Raw genomic sequence first — 25,087 nt, 5'->3', positions numbered from 1 at the left:
GACGCACTCCTTTGTTGCGGCTTTAGAAAAATGGTCTAAATATAATGAGGCGGGGAAGAAACGACAAGACACCTGACGCATTAGAAATAAAGACTTTATGTTTGATTGACAGTCGTGGCTAATTGATGGAAACAAGGGTCCATTCTGTAGCGCTTCCGTCATTAGAGCGGAAGGTCATGTGACTCATTGATTAATTGGGGATTTGATGCTGCAGATTAGCTCGTGAATACGGGGAGACCTGAGCTCGGGGTCGGTCTCTTCAGGGGGAGACCTGGAGTGTGTGATGTAAGGCTCTTGTTTGAAAGACGGCAGGGAGAAGTATCCAAATATGGTTTGTTGATGTTAATTTTTTTCTGAATTTCTGTTGGTTTTCACTTTGAATTCCAGGCTATTTTGTTAAAAAAAAATTATTGTATTCTCTTTTTGCTTATATTTTAAATGTTTGACTTGAATAATCTAAGCTGTGTAAATGATAACATTGGATTTCTTTGTTGGGCCTGCACTCATAAATACTTTGACATAAAACTATGATAGTTGTAAGTACAAGGATGATGATTACGGTCCGGGCACTCCTATGTGATGACTTCACTTGCTGCAAAACGCAAAAGTTTTTTTATAAGTAAATACACTTTGTACCAGTGACGTGTGGTGAGGTTCATGGTTGGTGAGGCACTGACTCCTTTAGTATCAGATAAGTATAAGTATATAAACTAGTATATAAAGGGAAACTTATTCAATTTTCTGGTTATTTCATATCTCAACAGCATTCTTCACACACATATGTAGTTTAAAATATATGATTTAATTCATAATTTCTCAACAAGTCTACGTTGAATTGTAGTGATATGTTGTGGGATATTAGTCTACATCCTCTACATCTATAGCAGTCATCAATTGTGGATAAATATTGATTTATAGCATCATAAACCTGTCATCTTTGACGGAGTGGTGCTGTAATGAAGATGAATGAGATAGACCCTCCTTTTGTTGCTTCTGATTGGTTAATATTGCAACAGGCCTTCCGTGATTGGTTAGATTTACACAAACCGTAACAATGTTTATTATGGTGAGAAGGTAAATATTGGGTCAATATTCTCATGAGGAAAACAAATAATATTTTATTTAGGGCCAAAATGTAGTTTTTAAATTCCTAGCGTGTGCCTCCGACTTTGCCTTTTCACTGTTGTGTTTCCGATCACCGAAACCAAATAAGACCCTTACAAACATTAAACTTTAATGGTTAAATACATACAAATCAAGGCAAATAAACTTATCTGTGAGCATTATAGTGGCGACATTCAGAGATACGGCAACTGGCGCACGTCAATTTCATGCATCAACACCTTTTGTGATGGATTGCGCATTGAGGGGTGAGTCACCGCCTCACCTGCCTCCCCTGACCGCACGTCCCGGCTTTGTACCACACATTTAATATTAATATAAACTAAAAAATAAGCAGGTGACTTGAACCTGCATATGGCATTGTCATGTAGGAAGTGCAAAACACTGTTCAATTCCAAGGTTCATACAGATTACCAAACTGTTTCTTGAGGATTCTGTGTAGGACATTAATTTCACCTGATAGTTGGTGAAGATGATATGAGCAGCACGGTCAAGGGTTGACGCTGAACCCCAGCTTCTTTCTTTTCCAAAACACCCTTTAAAACCTCAAAAAAAGATTTTTGTGTTTTTCTGCCGCATGCCTTCCATAGCAGCACAGCAGAGAGAAACTGTGTTGCTCTGTCGTTATGAGAAAAGATGGATTAAAACACTGCAGCGATTGAATGGCTCTGGGTGCTCCAGAAACAATTGCTTCATCTTTTTCTTTCTCTTCCCCCCCCCCCCCTTCTACACTGAACAAAATGTGGGACACAAAACAAGCATCTATACTTTTAGCGCCGGTGTCACTCAGCTCAGGATGTTCCCTTCTTAATTCATGTGAGATTTGCCGGCGTTCTGCCGCTGACGTGTCGTCGGTATCAATGATTCATCGCATTCACAGCAGATCACAGCGAATTTATCGCAGCAGATCAGAGCGAATGCTTGAGCAGCACATGTTGCATTTGATCTATAGGATCGCAGCTTATACACCGGAGGTGTGGCGTCACGGCCAGGGGAGGCGTCAGGATGATTCCCTATCACTCTGACGTGAGCGCCTCGGCGGGGCAGTTGATTGACGCCTTGTTTCTCTGCTTTCAGAAAGCGCGACTGGCCAGGATACGAATAACTAAGACGGAAGGCTCCAACGCCTTCCTCCACAGCAAACGAAACGGCCTGTTCAACGAAGCTCTGGAGCTCACGGTAAGACACACGCCTAGGATGCCAGAGTGGGGAAAAAAAAGAATCCAGAAAAGTCAGCATGGATTCTCAGTCACATTCACAGCGATGTGGACGAAGTCATCAACCAGCAAAATTCCACTTCTAACAGTCGTTAAAATGATGTTCCTCTTAATTGCTCACTCCAGATGCTGCGGAACTTGAAACAGACGAGCCTCCAGTCAAAAAGATTAACTCCGTTTGACGGATTTTTACAATATGAAGGGATTTGTCTTCTTCCCAAATAATAATTAATGAATAGTTCAGGGAGAAACTCAAAGCTAATAGTCAATGTTTAGCTTTTTCAGAATCAGAAACTTGTATTGCTAGTGTTAAGAAGTATTTGTGGGGTCAGGACAGAATAAAATAAGTATGATAACACACAAAATAAGCAATAGGAAAAGAGAATTATTGATGAAATAAACTGTCCTTCTAAACTTGTTGCTGTGCAAATGTCAAATGGATGTGCGCCACTTTACAGACTATGTGCTTAAAGATCAAAACTTTGACACAAATGAATCTAATACCATAAACCTGGACACTTTTCTTGTATCAAAAGAGATAAAAAAGCTATTCACGCCGATCTATCACTTTTATATCAACAGTTTTCTCAATGAAAAAAACTCTTTGTTGCTCTTTCTTGAAGTGACATCGCTCGAACCTCTTTAGCAGGAGACAAGGTCTCAAGCAAACAAGCTCACAATTGGATTAATTTAATATTCTTTTTCTAAGATTAGCCTTTGATGGTTAGTGAGGAAACTGATATGGTATCTATTGAATTGCTCGACCCCCTGAGATGTTTTAAATTTAACATTTTGGCCCCTTGTTTGATGGAGTTTGACAGCTGTTGATTTTTCAACTGAATGGTATACTTGCTTATAATATGTATAATTTATTTCACCATGAATTTAGTGCATTGATACAGAGTAGTACATCTAAATCTAAAAGAATGTTGGAAATGTTTTCATGGAATGCCGCTACAAAATAAATAGCTTTTTCCCCCCTCGATGTTGGGACACACATTAGTTCCCCGGCTCACAAGCCAAGCACTTTGCATCAGAATTCAACGTTCAAGTACCAGAAGCGGGCCCCTCTTCTGGTTTTACTGCCAGTATTTTGGGTAAAGTGCTCTCAAAAGTCCGTTGGCACGCATGTGCGATGTGAGCTGCTGACCGGCAGCTATTTCAATAAGCGTCACTTCTAATGTGAGCGACCAGCTGAGGAGCAGGCTTCAGGCGGAGCAGCGGGTGAAACGTAAACACTACTCAAGGAAAACGCGACTCGAGGGGTGATGTGACTTCCCAAAATGTTGCAGTTCACAGGCACGATAGAGGCCCGGAGCTGACGAGAGTGCGTCTCCGGTGTGCAGCTCTTTTACTTTCCTGCAGCATCAAAGGCAAAACGGAAGCAGTGACGGATTTTCATTTACAAGATACCTTTGATGAGAGCAGCTTTGTTTTGAAACCAAAAAAAATATTGGTTTAGAAAAGGGTTTCGTGAAACATTAAAGGAAACTCATGACAAGTATATTTAGATTATTTCAAAGCATTACATTTTTCAAGTAAATTGCCTTTTTTGCATTACTTTGCTTCTGCCGTCTCGCCCCAAAAAGAATAATTAATTTAAAGTTGAACCTCAGTTGTTGGTCTTCAACCCACCCTGGTGACCACCTTAGTGGATCTCCCGACTGACCCGTAATCTCTACTGTTACGAGAGCTTCTGAAACACCTGTGTTTTCCTGCTGCATCGGCTTCAGAGACCGGGACACGGAGAGCCGGACCAACCCGAGTCATCAGAGCTGAAAACTTACCTCCTCAGCAAAGAATCCTGTGTTCTTATATTGCTGCGTTATTTCTTTTTTTTTAACAGCATCTCCTCGCTGTGTGGCACTGAAACTCAGCAGCTTGTTTATTTTTATCAAACGCAACAATCTGCTTGAGGAGACTGATGTAATCCAGTGCAAGTTTTAAGTGTGCAGACGCTGCTCTGATACTGTATTTTGAAAACATCAATGTTTATTAGGTTTCATGTTATGATCAAGCTACTTTTTTAAGTTTTCTAACTCCTCCACTACAAACTTGTCTTGTCTTATCTTCCTATAACTGAGCTTTATTAAGGTTTTTGAGCCAAAAGTTTCAGGAGAGACACATTTTTAATGCATTTTCTGAATTTTTTTAAAGGTATCAGTGATTGAACAACTCATTGGGGCCACATGCAGCCCTTTGACTGTATCAACACGGCCCCAAGGAAGTATAACTATAACTAGTTCAACATTAACTTGATAAAGTAAAAAAGGCAATTTTTGTATTGGCCCAGTTACACAACATAGTGTGACTCCTGTGGAAAATTTCAATGACTTTTGTGGTCGCAAGTAGTCAATTAATCTCTTGGACGAAACTGGAGTGACCGAAGGACTCTGCAATGATGCAGCAGATCTGTCGATCTGAGTGATTCATGGAAAGGGTTGGAGTTCAACAATTATAATCAAAATCAAAGATAATGTTATTAAGGTTATAGATCTAGGATGAAGTTTAAACTATCTATACAAATAATATTTCAATTAACGTCATATTGAGGGTTTTCATTTGTCGGAATCTAACGTGGAAGATGGTCTTATTTGTAGGGATTATATTGATGAAGGCGATTAGCACGAAATTAGCAGAAAAAAAAGGCAAATTTAGTTTATTTTGTTGTTTAAATGAGGATCAAAAAATAAATCTCTTGCAGGTGAGATATATGCTTTAAATCAGATGGTAATTGAGCACATATATATGCAGAGTGAGCTTCTCTGAGCAAAGATCAATGCCCCAGCGTGGTTTGGTCAGACATTCCTGGCGGGTTGGACTTGAGTGTTTGTGTTTGGTGTGTGTGTGTGTGTGTGTGTGTGACCAGCACGACCGTGGACCTGACAGCTGTCTGTTCTCACTGCTCAACTCTCCTGCCTTGTAAAACAAACCCGTCTCTTCTGCTTTTGTCTCCCTCTCAAGCAAATTCCATACAAGATGAACTTTTCCGATCAGGTGCGACGTCAGCCACACACACACACACACACACACACGCACCCCCCCACGACTGATAACCTCCCGACAATGAGAATAAAAAAATTGAGTGTGTCACTTCTTTCTGTCTGTGCAGAGCTCGACTGACGACGAGCAGAGGCTGAGCAAGTCTGCGTCTCTGTTGGAGAGTCAACACCACCACCTGCTGCACTGTCTGGAGAAGACCACTGTGAGTTTGACTTCATATACGTTAGGAACTAACTAGTAGATTCTACACACCGGCTGCAAATAAATATAGATATTTCCACTCCAGAAGCAGAGTTCAAGGACTGTTGGAGGAGGAAATCTTTCGTTTAAGGTCACCAGCTGTGGCTTATTTTTTATGAATCACTAACAAGACTTTGTTTCAATCGATAAAAGTTTTAAACTAATATCCGGTCTGACACAAAATAGCAAGTTTGTTTAATAGTTATCCCTGCATTATTCATCTAAAACATAATTTATTGAGAGTATTTACATAAGAACACATGTAAGCTTTGTCTAGACGAGAAGAGGCGCCGATCATGGCTAGATGGAACTCTAGAATGACTATTTTTAACAACGCTTATGGAGAATAAATGTATTTTTATTTTTTAAATGTTGAGTGAGGTTTCAAGTGGGCATTCAATTGAATGTTTTTGGCCTTGTTGAGCTCCAACTCGCCTTTGTGTGCCTGTTTGTGAAGGGAAAGAATGGTTGGAGGCCACTTACAAGGTCAGAGTAAAATGATAAAATTAATGAAAACTAGCTTGAAATTTAACTACAAATAATTCCTTCTCCTTTTTGTATTTTTGGTCCCTGAAAGTGAATTAAAGATACATATTTTATAACGGTATGAAAATAAGTTATTCAAAACCCTTTTATAAATCCATATTCTTTCTTTGGTTCCCCCACTGACAGAACAGTGTAATTGCAAATTGTTGTGAAAACTGAAGCCCATCCACTACAGACCACATTTGCTATCTCAATGAGAGAAAGGCTATTTTTGTGCTTCGGCTATGATGGAAATGAACCTAATCACCATCCCAGTGTGGGACTTTTCAATTGAAATTGAGTCATTTGTTCAAAGAATATTGCAAAATGATTTCATAACATCCATATTTAATTGTTTTAACCGTCCTTTTTTCCCATTTATAGACATTTTATCATACTTTTTAAGGATGTTTTGCCATTTAGTTTCTTTCTGTTGCATGCTTGAGGGTAAATATTACTTATCTATAAGGACAAGATTTTTGGGATACAATTTGAAAATAGTCTGGATTGCACAATACAACTTTCTTTTCTCTCTAGTCGTATTTATTTTTCCTCTATTTTGAACAGATCCATGTATGGATAGCTTAGGGATACCAATTATATCAGTACTGTTGATTAAGATTGTTTAATGGTTGTAGTGCATTATGGAGCTCATCAGTCCAACAGTGTGTTTATTACACGTGGGTTACTTTTAATAAACTATGAAACTGTTCATCGGTCCTGTATGTGATTGTAGCTTTCATCACAATGCGACAGCGTTTCAAAACGACTAGCTGTGAAGGGGTAGGAACTGCCGCTGATCTCTCCGGTCAATTAAGAGCACGAGGCCCCGGAGCTGCATCATAATGTCGCGGCCGTGGGCTTCAAGCGCGCTTCAATCCCTGAAGCCTGTCAATAGTTACGCTGTTTGATCGTTTATCCAACACCGCGCCGCAGTAATAAGCTAATATATTCATCTGAAATGCATTAGACTCCACGCGTTCATCACACCCTGGAATTTAAAGTCTCTCCCTCGGTTGGCTCATTAGCTTGAAGAAACAGGCAGACTCATGGTGATGGCTTTGGAGGTTTGCGCCTGAGAAGCTGCGACCCAATGAAGCGTTCGCTTTTTCCTTCATTATAGAGACATGCGTGTTCGTGTGCTGCCCTGCATCGCAGAGCCGAGGTTTCTTTTACTACACTGCAAAACACTTGTCAGATGTAAGAGATGTTTCTGTCATTTCTCTATCAACACACGAATCTTGTATCCTCCATGTGTTTGCTGATGGGATTTGGCTGTGGGATCAGGACGGCTGTCGCGCATCAGTTTGTGTATAAACGGGGATTAAAGCAGATTTAAGGAAAAAAACTTAAATAATCAAAGTTATTCCCAGCAATTTCAAATAGTTTTCTCTGATACTGAGAGGAAGATACGCAATAGTGGTCTTAGTTTATATTCCTGGTAAAATGACGAAGAGCTTTTGTTTATAACTAAGAACTATTCCAACACCAGGGGGAGCCAAAAACATTGTTTAAATCCTATGGATTAGGTCTTTAAAAATGGCCCACCAGTTCAAACTACCCCCACTCTCCTAGGATGATTCCCATAATGCACTGCAACCTTATAATCTCAACAATTTTGTTGATAAATCCCATGATAAAAATCTGGAACTGTGTCCTCACATGCAGAACCACGAGTTTGTGGACGCGCAGTATTACCAACAGAGCTACCTGGAGGCGGGGCTTCAGAACTATCCATCCAGAAGCCCCTCCCTCTCCAGCCAAGATGGCATCACCGGCACGTGCTGCACACGGCGGAGCAAGAAGCGCCACACGCCTTTACCCAACGCCAGCGGCTCGGCTCACCTGCAGCCCCTGGCGCACCACCACCACCACCTGCACCATCACCAGGGCCTGCAGGAGCTCAGCACCATCCACATCCAGCCGCTCAGCACCAGGTGAGATCTTCACAGTGCATATTTTATCAAGAGCCGAGGACCACAGGCGTTTCTGCTTTGAATACTTTTAATTATCCAGGACATCTCTTTTTACATCAGACACGTTTCACTTAAATGTTCCGTCCAGCCTGCAGCTAGCAACGTTATCGCCCAGCTAAGCTAGCAGGTGTTCCTTCCCTTTATGTTTCAGTTGGTGGATATAACTTAAATTTAACATTTAACACATGGCTTACAGCAGGGTGTCTTACTCACGCTGTCCGTTACAGAACTTTAAATTTAATATTATTTCTTTATTCTTGGAGGCTTAATATATTTTAATTATCTCTGCGTTTGTCCTCCTTCATCAAACACCAAAATTTGTTTCCTTCATAACTTTTACTGTTATTTGAGGCCTCTTTATAATTGCCGTCATTGATAATTAGAATTCCTTGGATTATATTAAACGCATAAATCGTGAATCTTCTTTGATTTGAGGAAACCCATCCGATGGTGGTATGATAGAATGTACTTAATTCTTAATTCATGCTTTAAACCTTCATGTGATTGCTGATGTTTTATTAATTATATTTATTTAAAGATTCTAAATAAAATAACAATGCATATCTCATATATTTCCCATTTTTAAATAAGTGAAATTCAAAAAATATAACAATTTATTTCATGGCATATACTTTGTTTTCGTTTGTTTTTAATATGATTTAAAATGACAACAAACAATATAAACCAATACTAAATTATAGGTAGTAAATAGGCGGGAAAAGGGTCTTCAGAGAAGGATCTTTTCAAGTTGTATGTACAGTTCAACTAGTATTTGTTGGATAGCCATCGAAAACATTTGAAAAATGGTCAGTTTTATAGAATTATTTTATTCTCATTTGAGACACATCCACGCAGTCAGAGGGCCACGTGGGGCCCCCAGGCCGTATTTAAAATCGTAGGAAATGTACTAATAAAAATCAAAGGATAAACAACATGAGTTTAACCACTAAAACTTTCATCTTTATTGTGAATGTTGTCATTCAAATTTGTGTGTTCGCTCGTCCTCAGCCGCTCCAGTCTGAACATGCGCATTGAGGATCAGTCCGCCCTGAACTGCCAGAGCAGCCAGATCACCACGGCCATCATCAGCATTCCCACGCCGCCCGTGACCACCCCAGAGGGAGAAGCCCAACTGCCGGCCGCCCCCACAAACCAGAACATCGTGAAGGTGTCTGCACTGTGAGGACGAGTCCCACAAATGGACAGAGACACAACATAAAACTTGGGAGGAGGACTGGGACCAGGGAAGGCTTGTGGAGTTCTGGCCTTGTGCGCGCCTGCCCTCTGCCGGCCATGTACTGTACTGACATTAACAGAAGTTTTAGATACCTAAACGTGAGCTAGAAATACATGTAGGGGTTCGTTTTTAGAGGATGTGTGGTGAGCGCGTGCCTGTCGAAAAATCCAGATTAAGTGTCACTGAGCACAAAGCACCTTTTTATTATTATTTTTTGCTTCAAGTCTTATAAGCAGGAGATAAAGGGAATTGTAGAAGAAACATCATCAGACATAGGCTTCGACCATGTTTCGTTCCGCCCTCTCACCCACCTGTCGTCCTCACCCCTTGATCAGGTACTGGTATTATCGACGCTCCCTCACACGGTAGACGTGTCTGTGATGGTGATACCAATGACTTTCATACTCCAGTGTGCAAGTGGGGTTTTGCTATATATGGCTCGGGAGGTTTGCGTGCGTGGGCGTGCGTGTGTGCGCCTCAGTGGATTGCAAACATGTTCCAATTCTTCTGGAAGTCCTGGCTCAGTGTACGATATATATAGTATATATATGACTAGCTGCCACTCTGGTGGGTTCACGCCACACGTTTCTGTCAGCAATTCTCAGCTACAAGCCTTTTTACACAGAATGTGCCTGTTCAGCTCGATACGTTCACTCCCTCACCCCCAAGCGATGCTCACCCCCTCTTTTTTTTTAAGCTTGTTGCATCTCTCCAGACCTCAGTCAAATGAAAACCAAAAAAAGAAAAAAAAAAATTCAAACCACCACAATAAAAAGCACAAGGTACCGCTGAGTATTCCTGACAGGAGTTAGTAATCGGCCCATTGTGAATATTGTGAATAGAATATTTTGTAATATTTGATCATTGTTTGGCAGAAGCAGTGACGCTGTCCTTCTTTCTCGTCTGTATTTCTCTCGCTGTCGTCCTGTTGTCCCCCTCCCTCCCCCCCTGTGTGATCAAAAGTATGCTTTCAGTAGTCTTTATAGCTGTTTCCCTGAACTTGGTGGGCATTTTCCAAGAGCTGTTGTGTACTTTATGTGGTTTAGGATTCTTGGTGTTTGTACTTTTGTCCTCCTCGGTGTTTCGGAAATGCGTTGACTCCATCCGCAGATGTTTTTTAAAGGTTTAATCCAATGTTCTTTGGTAGTGTTTCTCCTCCACTCGCTTGGCATCTCTCGCGATGCTTCTGTGATTCCCCCCCCCCTCCCCGAAGTTGGAGCCTAGATGAAGAGCACACATCCCAAAGTCTGACTCACTTCCTGTCTGTCGCCCCGAATCTCTACCTCCACCTGTAACGTGTCCAGCGTCTCATCGTCATTTCAAGACTGTTTGCAATCTTCTCCTCGTTTTAGGTAAAATGCAAAACAACACTGGGAGCAACTGGACACTATATTTTCCATGAGACGTAAACCCACGATACCATCTGTGCATCTGTTGTATCAGCATCACGACGGCGTATATCACAAGCAATACTGTTCGATCGTTGGGCTGCCGGTATGTAGCAGAGTAGATCATACTTGTAAGAAGATGAAGTGATTTGAGAAGATATATAGTTTATTCATGTAGATGGTTTGAAAGTGGAAATGAGTAGCAAATCTGTGCACTTGTGTTCTAAACATGGAAGGACTCACACAATCCTACAACATGATGAAGATGTTTGAATCTACTGTTGTAGATAAAATGTCATGAGACGATTCAACAGGTTTAATTTGCAAAAACGTCACAGACGATTATCTTTCTGGTCTTTACTCTCCAGGTTCTCAAACACTGGTTGCTAAATTGTTTGAATTTCAAAAAGTTCCAATTTTGTGACGCGTACTCCCAAGAAAATATTTGCTAATCTTCGCCAAGATTCTAACAGATTCATGATGTTCTTCAAAAGTATGTGATCAACTAAAATGCTTGATTTCCGATCACTCGTCGAGGTAGCTTGTGGTGGTGTTCCATCCCAAGAGATGACTCCAAATGGGAAAAATACTGTAAAAGTAAAAAGTTTAACGCGAAGCACAAATATTGACACTATACAGGACAAGTGATGGAAGGAAGCTCCTCGCTCTGCTGACCAAACTGTAGCTGCTTTCTGAAGTTAAAAAACATGACGTAACACTGTACATACGAGCTAGCTAGAGGGAGACGAGGACGTTACAGCAGAAGTGCAGCGAGTCACGACTCACTCGGCTGGAAGAGATGACTTTCTGTAGACATTTGTATTCGTGAGTTTTCTCTGACGTTCATCTTGCTAAATGTCATTTTTGAAACGCAACATTAGTTCCCATCAAAACAAAACGCAGGTCTGTGAATGTGTTTTCTCTCCGTCGTCTTCTCTCTGGACTCATTTCTCCCGTCACTCTTTGCTTTGCCCTCCACTCGTCGTTGTTGAGACTACTGCTGTGCGTATCTCTTGTCAGGTGTTGGATATTATTTATGACCTTGTCTTGTGTCTTAACTGTGAAACGCCTGATAAAAAAATAATCTATATCTGCCACAAATGTAACCTGTGGAGCCTCGTTTTTTTAGTCCATTTTCACATCCTCGGTTTCAGAGGGCAGCGGTGAATGGTGGAGAAGATCTTTCTGAGTTCTAGGCGAAACTGTCGGGTGACTAAAGTGTAGATGAGGGGGTCAACGGCCGCCTGGACGCAGGTCAGCACCATCGCCGACGTCTCCAGCTCCATCAGCAGCTGCGGCAGAAATACACAACGTCAGCGTCGCTAGTTTTCTCCAACAATTCCTAGCTCTGCTGAGATGCAGGATCTTCTCCAGTAACCATGTATTGTGAAGTAAAGAATACGTCTTCTATGCCTTCACCAGAAAGGTGATGAATTCCTTCATTTTTTTTGTTTTTAGGTTTTAATGAACTGTTGATGGAAATGGATGGAAAAGACGATATGGTTCTTGATCCACTGATCTTTTAAGGTTTTGTCACTCGGCTACTGTATTGAATTATATAAAATAACTTGAGGGGTTTAACCAAAAGTTAAAAAATAATAATAATTGAAAGCAGTGGGTCTGCTCTTTGATAATAACTTGTATATATTAAGTTTTCAAAGTGAATTTTACACTATTTAAATTCAAAGGTGATAAAGAGTGGATGTCATATTGAACAGTAGTTGTATCAAAAATTGATTAGAAAAATGATAAAGTCCTGATCGATACCTTTATTCTATCCACATTAAGAGGCTATAAACGGACAGATAAACATAATTGGTTGAGGCCAACTTGGCAAGCAGCCGTTCTTGCGGCGTGCCCTTTCCCAGATGGGACTGAACTAATGAGGATGGTTGGTGGTGAGGGAACAAAACAGGCATCTCTGCCCTTTTCCTTCAAGGTGAGTGTTCGTGGTAAGTGGTAATATTTGTTAAAGTTTGGCCTCTGTAACTTTTGCTCCTTTCCTACAGACATACTTAATTATAGCATCTTTTTTTTAAGGTTTATGTGACCTCGTGAAAAAAAAATGAATCCACTTACTCTGTCCATGTGGGTCCTCTGGACAGCCCTCAGAAGCCAGATCAGCACGATGGGAAGCCAGAAGAGTGTGAACACGATGATGATGTAGCCGAACCGCTGAGCCACCTTCCCCTCCATGTGCTTCTTCCGCCTCTCCTTGGACCCTGGAGTGAGGGGACACACCGCCCCCACGATCTCTGCGGGTCTTTCTACAATCGCAGCGGTGCAAGAGCGGTCCACTGCCACCACAAACAACGGCGCTCCCTGCCGGGGCAGTGGGCTGCTGGCGCTGACCGGGGGTAGGTCGCTCCTCCACGCGTCTTTGGACACCGTCTGGCTCGGTTCGATCCCCGAGCAGAAGACTTTCTTCCGATGCTGCTGCACGACTTTAAATATCCTGCCGTAGTGGATCACGATGACCACCAGAGACCAACCCCACATGGGGACCAGCACGTAGGGTCCAAACGGGTCCCAGTACTGAAGCTCCTGGTCGTGCGGACTACAGAGGAGGTGAAACAGAGACCGCTCCGAGAGAGTCAGGGAAACTGCAGCCAAGATGAAGCCAAAGGTCCAGATGGAGAGAATCCAAAAGAAAACCCGGAGTCTTCTCTTTTCCACGTGGAAAGGGAAAGCGATGGCGTGGTAGCGCTCCACGCTGATGCTGACCAGGGTCAGCAGCTGGATGCAGCTGCACAGCGAGTAGGTGAACTGTTGGATGCTGCAGACGACTGCAGGGATCTGGTCCTCCTTCCCGGACTCCAGGAAGGAGAAAAGGAAGAGCGGCGTATCGACGGCGCACTTGAGGAGGTCGCTGGTGGCCAGACTCACCAGCAGAGCGTTGTTGCAGTTCTGGAGGCTCTTGGTTCTGTAGACCAGCCAGCACACCCACAGGTTCCCCGGTAGTCCCAGGAGGAGGGTAAGGATGAGGATGGTGCAGTTGAAGAACATAAACCCCGACACCAGATGTGAATCCAGGGTTGAGGTCAGGTTGTTGTCCATCGTGGAAATCCTGCTTGTATGAGGAAACGATGTTGTCTTCTGTGCTCCGGCTCAAGCGTCCAAGTGCTTTAAATGAATCAAACTGAAGAGCTGGGTTTCCAGCTCTGATTGAAGTAATGGGCTGGTGATTGTGTAATCAGCATTCCCAACCTTGATGTGACCTGTGCTGAGGATAGTGAAGACTGAACATCTAAGCCATGTCAAGTGATGAGAGGTGCAGCAGAAGCACTTTTTGAAAAAGGAAAATATTAATAGTCCTAACCTTTATATAATATAATGTGAACTATCTTATGATTCTTAAAGATCTTAAGGTTTTCAATGAACTACTCTTTACGTGAATAAGAGGAAAAGTGTTTTCTCGTTACATAAACATGCTTCATATCTGCTCTGGGACTGGAACCCATAGCTGGGAGACAAGGAAATCAAGAACGAGTCCAGTCAAACTCTTACACGAATGAGCAATTTCTCAACCTAAATCGATTTAGTTAAATCTGACCTTTACATTACAGACTAAGATTCGGATCCTTTGGTAAGTCATGAGCAAGTCAAAAGTCGTGACCAAATAAAAGCGAACATTTCAAAGAGCACGCATCAGACCAATGTGCCCGGTGGTGTAGTGGTAGACTTGAGATCAAGTCACATCAGCAATAACTTGTTATACGTCCATGGTAAAGATTTTGTTTGTCTTCAAAGTGTATTATAGATGTGCCCAGAGCATAGTGAGTGTCCTGTGGTTGAGTGGATAGACCAAGTGCCTCTGAAACCCTTAGGTTGTGAGTTCAATTCCCACTCTTTCCACCACTATCTGAATCTAACAAAGTGGGCCATGGAGAGTCAAGTGATGCGTGATACATCTGAAGTTGGTTACTTATTTAGTGTTTAGTAGCTCAGTCAGTTGAGCACTGAGTTAGTAACCAAGAGGTTGTTGGTTCAATTCCCACATGGGCATGTTGCTACAAAGCCAGTCATTCTTTTAAAGCAGGTGGATCGACCTGAGGTTCAAAGAGTCTCTAGATCTCATCTACTGATATGTGTGTTGATGGCTCAGTGGGTGCAACACCTGGTTACTGACCAAAGGATCGTGGGTTCGAGTCCCAGTGAGTACAGAGTCAGTGATCGGGTGCTGCTGGATAGGGGGGGACGAGGTATTGACACCAAAAAGCGGATGGGAAGTGACCCCAGGTCAAGGAGGGGGGTTTATCACTCCCCCCTCCATAGAGTTTGTTGAAAAAGATTACATTTAAAAATAAGTTGAAGATAGAAGATAAACATCCAGTAAAGGTAGTAAAATAGTTGTCTGACGCCTCAGATGTCTCTTGAAGGTATGCAATTGTTAAATAGATGTAGACAAGTAGCTTATATCAGAAATAGTAAAGGTACACGACCCCTCAGTCAGTAACCAGGTGTTGCACCCACTGAGCCATTCAACACACATATAGTAGATGAGACCTAGAGACTCTTCTTATGTTCATTTTTTTTTGTTAAACCAACCATGAACACTTTAATAAGACAACTTATAACCTTGTTAGATTAAAATATATTTTAGAACAACTAGTAGTAAGATTCATTACACTGAGTAAAAGATGAAGACACAATAAGTTGACTTATTTAGTAATGTTCATGAGAAGACTATTCTGTCTGAATAATGCTACTTGTCTACATCTATTTAACTTATAATAATCATGTTTGTCACAAAACAAAAAAAAAAAAAGAACAGCTCCACGTGGATGAACACCTGGTTACTGACCAAGGGGTCATGTACTGTTACTATTCTATTTCTGAATAAGCTACATCTATTTAACAATTGCATACCTTCAAGAGACATCTGAGGCGTCAGACAACTGTTTTACTACCTTTACTGGATGTTTATCTTCTACCCACTTTAACTTGTTTACTTTTATCTTATTTTAAATGTAATCTTTTTCAACAAACTCTATGGAGGGGGGAGTGATAAACCCCCCTCCTTGACCTGGGGTCACTTCCCATCCGCTTTTTGGTGTCAATACCTCGTCCCCCCCTATCCAGCAGCACCCAATCACTGACTCTGTACTCACTGGGACTCGAACCCACGATCCTTCGGTCAGTAACCAGGTGTTGCACCCACTGAGCCATCAACACACATTCAGTCGATGAGATCCAGAGACTCCTTGAACCTCAGGTCGATCCACCTGCTTTAAAAGAACGAGTGACTATTTAGCAATATGCCCGTGGGAATCGAACCAACAACCACTCAGTTACTAACCCAGGGCTCAACTGACTGAGCTACTAACAGACATGAGTTGATCTGATCAAGAGACGCTTTGAATCTAAGGCACTTTTAGAAATGAACAAGTCTTAGGATTTTAGCTCCGATTTACAAGAGTGAAGGTCAAAGGCGTCCAAACGAATTTAAATAGTGTCAAAGCTGATCTAGTGTAGTGGTGGCACTCTCTGCATGGACATCCTGAGGTCTTGGGTTCAAGACCCTGCCATTATTTAGTCTTTGAGATTTTGACCAGGAGTGAAGGTCAAACAAAACAAACCATAAACAGTCGGTGTGAATGTGATCTAGTGTAGTGGTCGCACTCTCTGCATAGACATCCACAGGTCTTGGGTTCAAGACCCTGCTGTTATTTAGTAACTCTATAAGAAGAAATGTATTGAGCACTTCTGAATATTATATTGTCAACTTTGCAACAGCATTTAATACCATACACCGTTAAGCCCTGTTTAAGGGCATGCATGGGGACCTGCAGCACATTGTAGACCTCAAGGTAAGAGACAGGAGTCAGAAGAACTCGTTAATCCTCATGTTGGGTGAAGTTCTAACAGCTCAAGTAGTTCACCCATTTTGGCAGGGCTCCAGGATTTGATGGGGGTGCACACAATGACAAACAGAAGAGTAGCACGTCAATGAACACCCAAGGGAAATGGAAAGGGGCCTAATAAGTAAGAAGACGACCCAAGAAAATGAACCAGATACCTTGGAACATCCAACACCATACCTTCAGTCGTTTTATTATCCAGCTCAGAAAACTACAAAGAAATACATCATGAACACAAAGATGTGCTTCATTACCAAATCGACAACACCAACAAAGAATGAATCTTGTAATAGTATTAAGGTGGGTCAGTCTCAGTCTTTGAGCAGTTCATCCATGTAAACTGTATTCATTCGATAGGCTGCCATCCAGTTGTGTGCGCTGTGGTAGTAGGTCTGGTAGGAGCACATGTTGGCATAGTAGTCGTTCCACGCTCTGTAACAATCTCGCCAGTAGCTTTCGGAGTCCAACTCTTCATCATCCTCCTCCTCATAAACATCATCGTCATGATCAGTCTTTGAAGTCTTTCTAACTTCTTTCTCCTCATGTTTGATTCTCGTCCCATGACCTCTAGTTCGACCTTCACCTCGGTTCAGTTTCCGCTCCGGTAGGGAATTGGACTCTTGATATTGAGGAAGCTCAGGTTTAGGCTTTACTGTCCAGGCTTGTTGGCTAGTTTTGTGTGAACACACTGGCTTCATCTCCACTCTAGCAGCAGCATCTCCACAATCCGTCTTCAGGTGAGGAAACGACTCTGGTGGCCCATGGTCTCGCTCGTCCTCCATGTCTGACTCAGAACTTGGAGCCTCACAGGAAGTCTTTGGGGCAGGAGGCACCTCGAAGTTCCACGGTTTACGTGAAACAATCTGAGCGCCGTCATCAAAAAGCATCACTGACTCCACGTGTCCATTGTTACCATCGCCAGGAACCCTAAAGTCCCTGATGACCTCCACTGACCTCCCTAAACCCGTTTTGATGAAAGTCTGGAAGTCTTTCTCTGCCTGGTCAAAGGTCATGAACTCAGGCGCGGATTTCTTAAACGAGCTCAGTGGGGGGATTTTGGGGAGAGCTTCTTGAAGTTCTTCCCGCATCTGCATCGATTGAGGCGCTTGATCTAAGACTGGTTTCTTGACTGGAGTCGGACTTTGAGGTCTTTCTTCTCTGGCGTCTGGTTTCTTGACTGGAGTCGGACTTTGAGGTCTCTCTTCTCTGGCGTCTGGTTTGTACACTGTGGAGTCCTTCTGACTTCTTGGTTCTGAAGGTTTATCTTTGGTGCGTCTGCGCTTCTCCGACTGTGGGAGTCGAGTTCTGGCTCCAGGCGTGGAAGCTTCAGCGCACACGTCCCAGTCACACGGTTCCTCCATCAAACTAGCATCCAACGTTGCTGAGAAGGGGGAACAACAAAGTTCAGTCCTGCAAGTTATAATATCAAACATCTCATCATAGCTTAAACGTCATCATCCTAAAAGGTACTAGTCAAGACTCACATGGTAGAACAGACAGGCTGAGGTCACACTTCTGAGCGATGGCCATCAGCTTGTTCTCCTCCTCGCCATGGCAACAGTAGGTCACAGCGAGCCCCTGAGTACCTGAACAACAGAAGACCCTGATTAGAAGCCTCTCAGCAGTCGAGCGGTTATGGGTTTTAACACCAGACGTCTTTTTTTAACCACTTCTTTAAAGTAAAAAAAAATTGTTTTGTCGAGGTCAGATTTGTTCCTTTAGATGAAGCTTTAAATACATTTATTTTGTTTTCAATTTTGTGATACAATTTTTATACATCTTCGTGACGAAATGACGCGCACAACGAGGCGTTTCTCTGACTCTCTGGCGCCATCAAGCGAACAAAAAGTAGAAAACATGCCAAATGAACGAGACTTCGGTTGACACCGATATGAAATGAGCTCACATCATACGTGAAACAGAAAAACAGAGGTTGATGTAAAATAAAGATGCGCATGTTGGTAGAAAGAAAATATCACTCATGCAATCTGTACAATCTTTATTTGAATACAACTCATCATTTTTGAGAGAATCTCTCCACAGCAGAGAACAGACAAGACATACAAGGTTTGATGGCTTCAGCGATTCATCTGTACTCAAGCATGTACATTTTCAATGTAAATTGTTTTAATACCTTTAGTCTGCATCATCATGGTGTCTAATCAACATTTGAAAAAGGTGTTTGTTGTTATTTTCTTTCTCCTTACAGTGAATTCTAGAATAACCTACTTATAGTACTTATAATAAAAAAATATATAAATATGAGAATCCACAGACATTTTTAAGCTTTTCGAAAATCCACTGGAAACTCTCAAGACATCATCCACACAACAATGATCTCCTTGTTATTATCATTAGAGCGACACTATTCTGCATTTGTTATTGAAATAATTCTAACGAGTTTCAAAAATCCAGGTGCTGTACGAGTTGTCACATGAAGAAACATCAAGATCACCTGGAAAAAAAACATCTTCTTCAAGATGCGTTACAGTGATATACATTTAACTAATAAAATGAACAGTTGGCAAGTATCCGTTTACAGGACAACAAACCAATAACATGAATAGTAAATATGTATAAAACAACATTTACCTTTTAAATGGCGGAGAACTTTGCTTCAGCGTGGGTTGACGTTGAAAATCAAACCTTTAAGCGCACCGAGCTCGCACTCAACTGCCAGCATCGAGTCACACGATTTCCCTCAAAGCAACTCGATCATCAAAACAACATTCACAGTAGGACTTTTATTTAACTAGCAGATGTGCACAGATGTTTGCAGTAATGCATCATTAGTTTCACAATTTCTTCTACAGATTTTTACCATCTGACAGGTCACTTGATGTTTGGAAAACTTGGAACAGTTTGGGATAATAAATTCCGGTAATAAAGGGTTGAGTTTTGATTGAAGACCATTTTGGGAAACCAATGTTATTCTTTATTTATTATTATATTTATATGATTAAACATCTGGCTGAGTTGTAGTGTTTTACCAACAGGCCCTAATGGAGGAGGTAGTTGGGCAGATCAAAGTATCAATTATATAATAAAATAACATTTTTTAAAAGATAAAGAAGAATCTCGTCACTAACCAAAGCGACCCGCCCGTCCAATCCGGTGCATGTACGTTTCCCAATCATGTGGCACGTCGAGGTTAATCACCAGGTTCACCTTCTCAGCATCGATGCCTCTAGAAGTCTAAAAAAGAAGATAAAAAAAAAAAGGTCATATACCAAGATAGATGAGTATTCTTCAAAATAAGTATTGTAACTCACCAGGTCGGTTGAGATCAGAACTCTGCACTGGTACTGCTTCAGTTTGGACATGGCCTCCAGTCGCTGGTCCTGACTCAGACCACCTGAAACAGAAGCTTAAAAGCATCACTTCGGGAAAGAGTTGAGGTTCAGGAATGAGAACTCACCTGAGATACAAACGGCAGGTAAACCTTTGGAGGACAAAATGTCTGCCAGGTGCTGAGCCCTGCAACACAATACGTAACAATCATCTTCTTTCCACAGTTGGCCTTTTCCCCAACATGACATTTTTTTATGTCGCTAAATCAATGAATTCACAATTAAGTCCAATACTGAGCCATGTATCCAAAGATTAATTCCAATCACAACAAAGGTTAAATGCAACTCATTCGCAAAGAAATTGTGGCGCCAACTGTACCTGGAATGAAGGTTTGAAAACACCAGCGCCTGGTTAAACGGAATTTTGCTGAAGAGCTCCAACAGATTCTGCACCTTCTCTTCGAAGATCTTGTGAGGCAAGGAATGGGACGAAACCAGCTTGTAGTACTGTTTTAAACCTATAGGAGGATTGACAACAGAATATTGCAAAACTGTTCATATCTTTATATATTGCACACAATTGATTTATCTTTAAGACAATCTAAACTTTACATTTACAGACATTTTAAAACATGAGAAGTCCTATATTTACGTTTGGAAACAAAAACAACATTTAGATGTGTCATTAGTTGACATTTATTTATTTTGACTAGAAAAAAAAACAAGTAACCATTTAAGGTTATTTATAATATTCGAAACCAAGTATTTTGTCCAAGTTCAATTTCTAAAACTTTACTTTTGTTAAAGCAAGTCCGAATTCATGCACATTTTAGAATAAACAATCCATAAGGATCGAGAAGAAACTTCAAATGCCCATAAGATCTACTAACCTTTCAGACCCAAGTCTTTGGGATTGAGTCTGACAAAAGTGGGCTCACGCATGTAGCGCGTGAGCTGCTGAGCAAGGTATTCTGGGTAGGTAGCCGACAGCGCTAACATTTGTTTATTGACTGGCAAAGCGGAAAAGATCCAGCTGAAAGAAACAAGGATTTTCATGTTAATTCGTATTTATTCCTACAACAAGTTTGGGAATGTTGTACTTTATCTGCTCCTGGAAGCTGCCCTCCTCCAGCAGCTTGTCAGCCTCATCCAGAACAAACAGTCTGATGCTGGCCGTGGACATCAAGCCCAGTTCAATCAGCTGCTTGATCCGACCTGTACGTGAAAATAAATCTATTAGGACATAAAATCCTTTTAAAGCCGTGATCTCTTACCGGGTGACCCGATGGCTATGTGACACTTCTTCAGGTGCATCTTGTCCTGGCTGACGGGTCGGCCTCCGATGAAGACGTGGGACTCCAGGCCCTCCATGGCGCAACCGATCGCCATCACCACGGAGTGGATCTGCACGGCGATTTCTCGTGTCGGAGCCAGAACCAGCACCTGTTTTCAACAAAGTAGATTTCAATGTGCAGATTACATCTGGACTGAAGCAGATTAGAGAGAAGCTGTAGTTAATAAGATTAAGCCTTTGTGCAGCCATTTTATTAATAATCTTGATGAGCCTTTTCTGATAAATAACAGCTTTCCACGAATACTAAACTTTGATGGCTACATTTACTCTCCTAGAGTGGCTCAGGTCACACACAATAAACATACTGAGAGCACAAAGTGAATAAAGAGTTCAAAGGAAACGCTTCAATCACCTGTGTTGCTGAATTTTCCAGAATGAGGGATTCGAGGGCGATTGTGCAGAACACGCATGTCTTCCCAGTCCCAGACTTGGCCTGCACAATCAAATCTGACAAGACATGACAAGAAATTGATTAGCAACAAATCATTAGGACGTTATATGATGATCAGATTAAATCCTTTCAATGTCTTTAGAATTCCCAGGAAAATCAAAGCTCAACCAGTTCGTCCTCCATGTAATATTAATCATTATTTTCCGACACTAATCACGTTGTACATTTACTTTCAAAGTAAACGCAGTACAACCAAACACATTATACACAATATTTGCTGGACTGTGATCCAATCTGATTCCACATCTATATCAGCGCTGATTATAAATCATTATCATAATCCTGCACACTTAATTTGCATACAACCATACTAGACAAAATGTATAAATACATGAATAAATAAAAGGAATGTTTAATGCATGCTGAAACAATGAAATATATAATATATATAAATAACTAAATGGCAAAACAAATAAATTAACAGGGACTTGAACCAATTGAGTTCCAGATCCAGAGGCCAGCGCTGTATCTATGAGCTGGTGATGTGATAAATCGCCAATCAAAATCATTCTTTCATGAGGCTGCTGGTTGTTAAATCGGTCTCATGCAAATACAGACACTGGCAACTTATCAAGTTGGTCTGTCTAGATTTCAGAAAATGTTCTTCCACTCTTCGTGCATGCTTAAGTTTAGTGTAATTGCTTTAGTTTGTTGTTCTTGTCTAACCAATCACTGCTTCAGAAAGACGTTAGGCCCGCCCATTTAATGTCAAAAAGGAAACGACCGTTCACAAGATGGAAATCTGCCTCAGTGTCCCCCCTTAGGGTACCCCTTGTCTAGAGGACGGATTATGTTTTTTCTCATGTAACATTGTGGCGAAGGAAGAAGACAACATGCTTAATACGAGTCACTGAAGCAAACAACTTAGCATGATATGTTTAGAAAACCTCTATTGAGCATATTATTTTATGCATTTGTTAGATACTCTTAAGCATTGGATTATATTTTAAGCATTTCTGATCATCCATTTTAATATGTGCAATTGATGAAAATGTTTTTTTTAGCAAGACCAACTTAATATTGCCATATCCTCACTTAGTTTTCAATGTGTAGCTCATCTAACTAAATACTGGACTAAATAACAATGTTTTATTTGATTTTTCCAAGACTAAAACAGACCAAATTTTAAGCAGGTTCTAAATAACAACCAATTATAAATGTTCTACATCTTTTATTTCAAACCATTTTATTTTGTCGAAATTAAGTCTCAAAAAAGGCATATTTTATTTACCTTCTCAAACACTCCAAAGTGCCATTGTTGTATTTATACACATTATGAATACAAAAAATAAAATAAAAATGTTCAAGAGGAATTATACTACTGTTTTTGTTGTGCATTTGTCTCAATTTCAACCGTTTTTAAACAATTGAGTAACGCACAATAATCAGGCCAATAGATAGTTAATATAAAGGGAGCAACTAAAAGAAACTCCCTGAAACTCCACATTTGTTAGTTTATAGTCTTCACTAATTTCCACTACAATTAAGCATCATCCAGAGCGGTACATGGCATCTACGACATCCTCGATGGCGGATGAATTTTTGCTTGTAGAGTGAACCAAAAGCACGGACACAGGATGAGGGTAAAGACTGCAGAACATATGAGGCCATTGAACAGGCAGGCAAGATGCATGACATGGGAAATGCCAAAAATGTCACATATAAAGAAGGAATATACATGAATGTAAAGAAACTCATTTTACTTTATAAAGACAACGTATTTTTATCATAAAATAATGTTCATGAAATGCATTTTTATTTGTTGCTTTTGGGGAAAAAAAAAAACTAGGAAATGCCATTACAGTACCACATTTGAGTCCATATTTGGGAAATGGTAAAACATTAAGTGTTGAAAAATGTCAGACACATTTTACACAATCAAATTTTGTAGAATATAATAAAAAAAACTGAGGGCGCACGGTGGCACAGTGGGTAGCATGAACACCTCACAGGAAGAAGATTTACTTCAGACACTCTGTATGTTATTGGACTTTGGGAGGAAACCAGAGGATGATTGAGAACTTGGGGAAATTATCTGTAGGTATCGTGTGTGAATGGTTGCCTGTCAGACTGGGGTCCTGTCCAGGGTGTCCCCCGCCTCTTGCCCATATAATCAGTGACCCCCATAATGGTTTTAAAGAACAATAAATGTATGAAGAAAATAAGTAAGTAAGTAATTTTTATTTATATAGCGCTTTTCCAGACCAGGGTCACAAAGCACTTAAACAATCAAAACAATATCCTATAAAGTATACACTTTAAAGGTCAAGATAAAAATAACAGGAGTTCCAGAAAATCAAGGAAAAGCCTGAACAAATAAAAACGTCTTAAGATGTTTCTTAAAGGAGTCCATAGACTCCATCAAGCGAAAAGAGAGAACAAGATTGTTCCAAAGCTTAGGAGCAACAACCCTGAAGGATTTCTCTCCAGACCTCAGAGCCCGAGCTGGGGTGTAACGCTGGATCAGATCAGTGATGTAAGGGGGACCCTGACCATTCTGCACACCTGTCTCAAATTAAAGACAGAAAACTGTGAAAAAAGATGAGAAAGTAAAACTCTGATATGTGCCAAGATGCTTGGTCGCTGTCGACAATAGTAATGGCAGATATTTATTATATTTATTTATATATGGAACACCGTTGATCATTTTCTATATGAAATTTTACTTACTCGTGGTGGAAACAGTAATGCATGTCAAGCCCCTAGTATTTATAATATAATTTAATGGAAATAACAACGACAATAGGATGACGAAGAAGTTTTTTAACTTGTAGAAAAGTTCTACTTTCCACTCAGACGTCAGGTGAACTCACCGAGACCGCAGCGGCCCAGAGGAATGGCCTTCAGCTGGATCGGAGAAGGCTTCTGGAACCCGGAAGAAGACAGTCCCTCCAGCACGCACTCGGACAGAAGCAGCGACTTGAAGTCAATTCCTTCTGAGAGCAGCACATCGTCGGTTCGCGTTCTCGTTTCCACATCGTGAGCCGCTTTCCTCACGGAGGCAGCCATCTTTACCGCTCGTTCGGCGCGCCGGGGTTTTAAGACGTGGCGCAACTATATACCGCCATCTAGCGGCAAGGAGGAAAAACCTCCACAACAAAATTAGTCACTATAATCCTACAAAACACCTGACTTTATGCAAATGTACCTAGAAAAATTGATGCTGTTTTGAAGGCAAAGGGTGTTCACACCAAATATTGATTTGATTGACATTTCTCTTCTGTTCATTTACTAAATTTTGTTCATTGATGAAAATAAACTATTGACACTTCCATTTTTGAAAGTCATCAACACACCAATCTCATAAAGTGCATTCTTAAAGGATATCAGACAATCAATCAGAATTGTAATCTCGTCAATCCGGATCTTTGGATTTGGGCTCCAAGAAACGCCTTTCCAAATCATAATCCCCACTTCCCGTGT

General features: G+C 41.1%; 3 protein-coding genes across 3 annotated transcripts in view; 1 reads left to right on the top strand and 2 right to left on the bottom strand.

Annotated features, from left to right (window-relative positions):
- kcnd3 (potassium voltage-gated channel, Shal-related subfamily, member 3) overlaps positions 1-11,792 on the top strand; it is a 99,402-nt gene extending 87,610 nt beyond the window's left edge. The window contains exons 4-8 of the mRNA XM_087780916.1: positions 2,200-2,301; positions 5,304-5,336; positions 5,452-5,544; positions 7,776-8,044; positions 9,092-11,792. Coding sequence (XP_087637042.1) covers positions 2,200-2,301; positions 5,304-5,336; positions 5,452-5,544; positions 7,776-8,044; positions 9,092-9,266 — 672 coding nt within the window. The 3' untranslated portion in view covers positions 9,267-11,792. The remainder of the gene's footprint in view (positions 1-2,199; positions 2,302-5,303; positions 5,337-5,451; positions 5,545-7,775; positions 8,045-9,091) is intronic.
- Positions 11,793-11,797: 5 nt separating this feature from the next.
- Positions 11,798-13,765, bottom strand: LOC148059798 (D(3) dopamine receptor-like). Its single transcript, XM_087781568.1, has 2 exons — positions 12,788-13,765; positions 11,798-12,000 (listed from the first exon to the last, which is right to left on the bottom strand). Exons 1-2 carry the CDS (start codon positions 13,763-13,765, stop codon positions 11,845-11,847), a joined length of 1,134 nt encoding a protein of 377 aa, XP_087637694.1. The 3' UTR covers positions 11,798-11,844.
- A 2,998-nt stretch (positions 13,766-16,763) lies between these two features.
- Positions 16,764-24,673, bottom strand: ddx20 (DEAD (Asp-Glu-Ala-Asp) box polypeptide 20). Its single transcript, XM_087782250.1, has 11 exons — positions 24,478-24,673; positions 21,566-21,660; positions 21,134-21,302; positions 20,960-21,074; positions 20,750-20,892; positions 20,239-20,377; positions 19,988-20,046; positions 19,842-19,924; positions 19,659-19,764; positions 18,054-18,155; positions 16,764-17,950 (listed from the first exon to the last, which is right to left on the bottom strand). Exons 1-11 carry the CDS (start codon positions 24,671-24,673, stop codon positions 16,881-16,883), a joined length of 2,277 nt encoding a protein of 758 aa, XP_087638376.1. The 3' UTR covers positions 16,764-16,880.
- Between the last annotated feature and the right edge of the window lie 414 nt (positions 24,674-25,087).

Source organism: Callionymus lyra, chromosome 19 (genome assembly GCF_982586985.1).
Source record: "Callionymus lyra chromosome 19, fCalLyr1.hap1.1, whole genome shotgun sequence".
NCBI classification, from domain to species: Eukaryota; Metazoa; Chordata; class Actinopteri; order Syngnathiformes; family Callionymidae; genus Callionymus; species Callionymus lyra.
Note: the sequence above shows the minus strand (reverse complement) of the source record. Positions and strands in the feature narration are given on the sequence as shown.